A 3,492-nucleotide genomic window follows, 5' to 3' on the forward strand; every position below is an offset into this window, starting at 1 on the left:
AGACAGTTAGTGTGTACAATTAGTGTGTACAGTTAAAATAGTGTAAGATATAAAAACGGAAACTTGGGATACACCATAGCTAACAAAACATACATTGTTGTAATCTGACCTTTGAAAGGTTCGTTTCGAGGGAGAAAAATAGGTCTTATGTTGGATTCGAAGGAGGGAACTAAGTCGAGGTGGGCTTGGAGGGTCGGTGTATTGCTCAAGGATACGGATACATAACGGTTTTGTCCGGTAGAGATAGTACAAAATAGCAGACAATTCAGTCCCAGCTGTATCAGAAGGTGAACATCACCTGATGTTCACCTTTTGATACCGCTCCAGATGAGCTTTTAATACCCTTTAACTATGTCAAACGATATTACAATCGTGACCAGCCGGTTATTTTTCTCCAGACTTACTGTGCTTGGGACTTGATTATCCGATGATTCTTGCTGTCTAATATATTGTAGTCTGTGGTAGAGGGATGATTTGCTTGCTACTTTTTAGGAAGTCGAACTACCAATTAGAGGCCTACAATTAGTAGGCTCGAATCAAGAGCTGCGAACATTAAAGTCACCAACGATGATGGTTTCAGACATTATTAGCAAAAGTAAAGAAAACAATCAATAAAGACTTGAAAAGTAAGTTTTCTGATTTTTATTATTTACAATCGGAACACCGGAGTAAAAAATAATTACTTCAAATTATACGAAACAACGGCTTTTGATATTGCTACTTTTCCTGTTTGTGTTATTGTTGTTAATTTTTTAGTAATATTTGCCAGACGTTTAATTTATTACGAATCCTGTTACTAAATCACATCAACTCCACTTATTATAATGGATTGTAACAAAGCGTATGAGAAGAAGGCAAAGCAAATATCAGTTAGACAAATTTTCCACATGCAATTTTTTTAAAAGTCGAACAATGATTCCGCCTCAGCAATAGCCCTGTTTATCGAAGTTTCTGAGATTTTTGCTATCACAGATGCCCTTGGGTTAAATCGTTGTACATCGATCGTTCCTCCAATTCCACTCTCCTTGTTCTCGAGAAATGCTATTCTGCTACTATCCCTGTATGCGAAAATCTTGATACGGTACATCTGAAATTAATTGAACCTGAGATCACTGCTTGTTGTTGTTATTATTATTATTATTATTATTATTATTATTATTATTATTATTATTATTATTATTATTGTTATTATTACTACTATTTAAATTCGGGGAAAAGGCCAGCAATTTTAAGAGAGCAGCTAAGTCAGTTACATCGAACCCAGGGTGGTACTTATTTTATCGATCCCGAAAGAATTAAGTCAACCTCGACGGTATTTTCACGTTCTGAGTTCAATTATCGCCCTAGGTCGACTTTGCCATATATCCTTTCAGACTTAATAAATCACGTACCAGTTGAGCACTGGGTCGATGATGTCGGTTAGCCCCCTCCCCAAAATTTCAGGCCTTGTGCTTATTGTAGAATTATTATTATTATTATTATTATTATTATTATTATTATTATTATTATTATTATTATTATTAATAATAATAATAATAATAATAATAATAATAATAATAATAATAAAAGGGCGGTAAATTTGCAGAATCGGTAGAATAACAGACATACACCAGTACCCAATGGTGTGTAGTAACGTTCCCTTACGTCTCAAGCTTCACTTTCATCAAGGTTAACTTTCCCTTTTGTCTCTTAAGCATTTTGTTTAAATGCTGATGAAAAAATGTCATGTTGTAGGTCAGCAATTTCTTTTATTTACGTCAATAGATTAAATTAGCCGCATAATATCGCTAGGGAAATAAGTAAAGTCAGACTGGGAAATAGAAGCGAACTTATACAGAAAGATTACTAAACAAATTACTTAAACACGTATGCCACATAATGTGTTTGTGCGGGTGTGTTGTTTGTGCTGCCAAAGAACGAACGAAAGAAAGAGTAAACGAAAGTGTTTGAATTAATATGCAGCAATACCGGACCGTAAGCGCTAGCAAGAGTTTAATGACTTTGTGGTTCGCTTTTGGTTGCGGGCCATCTTACATACTCAGAGGCTTAGGCCAGAAGCTGCTGCAAAATTTCTGCAAAATATTGGTTTCAAATTTTGGCAGAAGGCCATCAATTTAGAGAGAGAGGTCTAGTCAATGTTATCAATCCCAGTGCTCAGCTGATACTCATTTTATTGACTGCGAAAGGATGATAAGCAAAGTCACCCTATCTATATGCATATAGATAGATACAAACATTTACATATATGCAGGAGATGGAACTTATACAGGTATAATCATATACATGTCTCTACAAGTTACATTGTAAATTGCAGCTTTCAACTAGCTTTCGTTTGCCTTTTACGGCTGCTGAACTGGACTAAGATATTATAATGGAGGCAGTTGGATGTAGATCAGTGATTAAGTTCTTATATTTGAAAGGTCGTACACCAAAAGAGACTTTCGAAGAGATGAAAGAAGTTTATGATGACGGTACACCATCATACGACGTAGTTAAGCCCTGGCATCGCCAGTTCAAATGTGGTCAGACATCGGTGGAAATTGTTCCTATTCATGGACGACCACATTCCGCTGCTGATGATGACATCATCCATAAAGTGGGAGCCGCCATTTCGGAAAATCACCACAAAATTATTCGGCCAAGAAGTGAAAATAAGTGTAGTGTCCGTGGAAAAAAGTCATTCTTGACCATTTGTACATGCAGAAGTTGTCTGCACGATGGTCTTCCCAAATGCTCACACCTTTTCAGAAGCAGGAACTAGCCAATTCCTCACAGGCTCTTTTGGCAATGTGCCAAGAAAACGAGGACTTTTTCGGCAGACTTATCACTGAAGATGAAACATGGGTTCATCACTATGATTCTGAGACTAAAGTCCAGTCGAAGCAATGGAAGCATGATAACTCACCACCTCCAAGGAAGGTTCGTGTCCAACCTTCAGCAGGCACGGTAATGCTCACAGTCTTTTTAGACCAGCACGGAGTAGTGATGATGGATTTTCTGGCAAAGGGCACCACAATTAACAGGGCATATTATGCTTCTCTGCTGCAGAAATTGTGGGACGCTATCAAAGCAGAGAGGCGCGGCATGCTGACCAAAGAACTCTGCCTCTTTCAAGACAACGCCCCAGTTCACAATGCGCATGTTGCCCTGATGAAAGCACACTCCTTCGACTATAAAATCCTTCCTCTTTCCCCTTACTCTTCCGACCTTGCATCATCTGACTTCCACTCTTTCCAATCATGAAGTCTTTTTTGAAGGGGACGCACTTTTCGGATGATGAACTTATTTCCGAAGTAAAATCTTGGCTCCAGATCAACCTACCGACTTCTACATATGAAGTCTTTACTGCTGCATAAAGCGGTGGTAGGAGTGCATCACCATTGGTGGTGGCTACGTAAAGAAGGACTAATAATTATGCCAAGTTTCATTTGTCCCAGTCTATGGGAAGTGGGTCAGGAGAAATCTTTAATGAACACCCCTTGGTACACACAC

The 3,492-nt window shown here is 38.1% G+C and overlaps 1 protein-coding gene across 1 annotated transcript in view; it reads right to left on the minus strand.

Moving 5' to 3' along the window:
- Window positions 1–627: 627 nt before the first annotated feature.
- Window positions 628–3,492, minus strand: part of LOC106883825 (uncharacterized) — a 58,968-nt gene continuing 56,103 nt past the window's right edge. The window contains exon 6 of the mRNA XM_052968652.2: window positions 628–1,087. Within this exon, the coding sequence (XP_052824612.2) occupies window positions 899–1,087 (189 nt within the window). The 3' untranslated portion in view covers window positions 628–898. The remainder of the gene's footprint in view (window positions 1,088–3,492) is intronic.

Source organism: Octopus bimaculoides, chromosome 6 (genome assembly GCF_046866305.1).
Source record: "Octopus bimaculoides isolate indiv1 chromosome 6, ASM4686630v1, whole genome shotgun sequence".
Taxonomy (NCBI): Eukaryota; Metazoa; Mollusca; class Cephalopoda; order Octopoda; family Octopodidae; genus Octopus; species Octopus bimaculoides.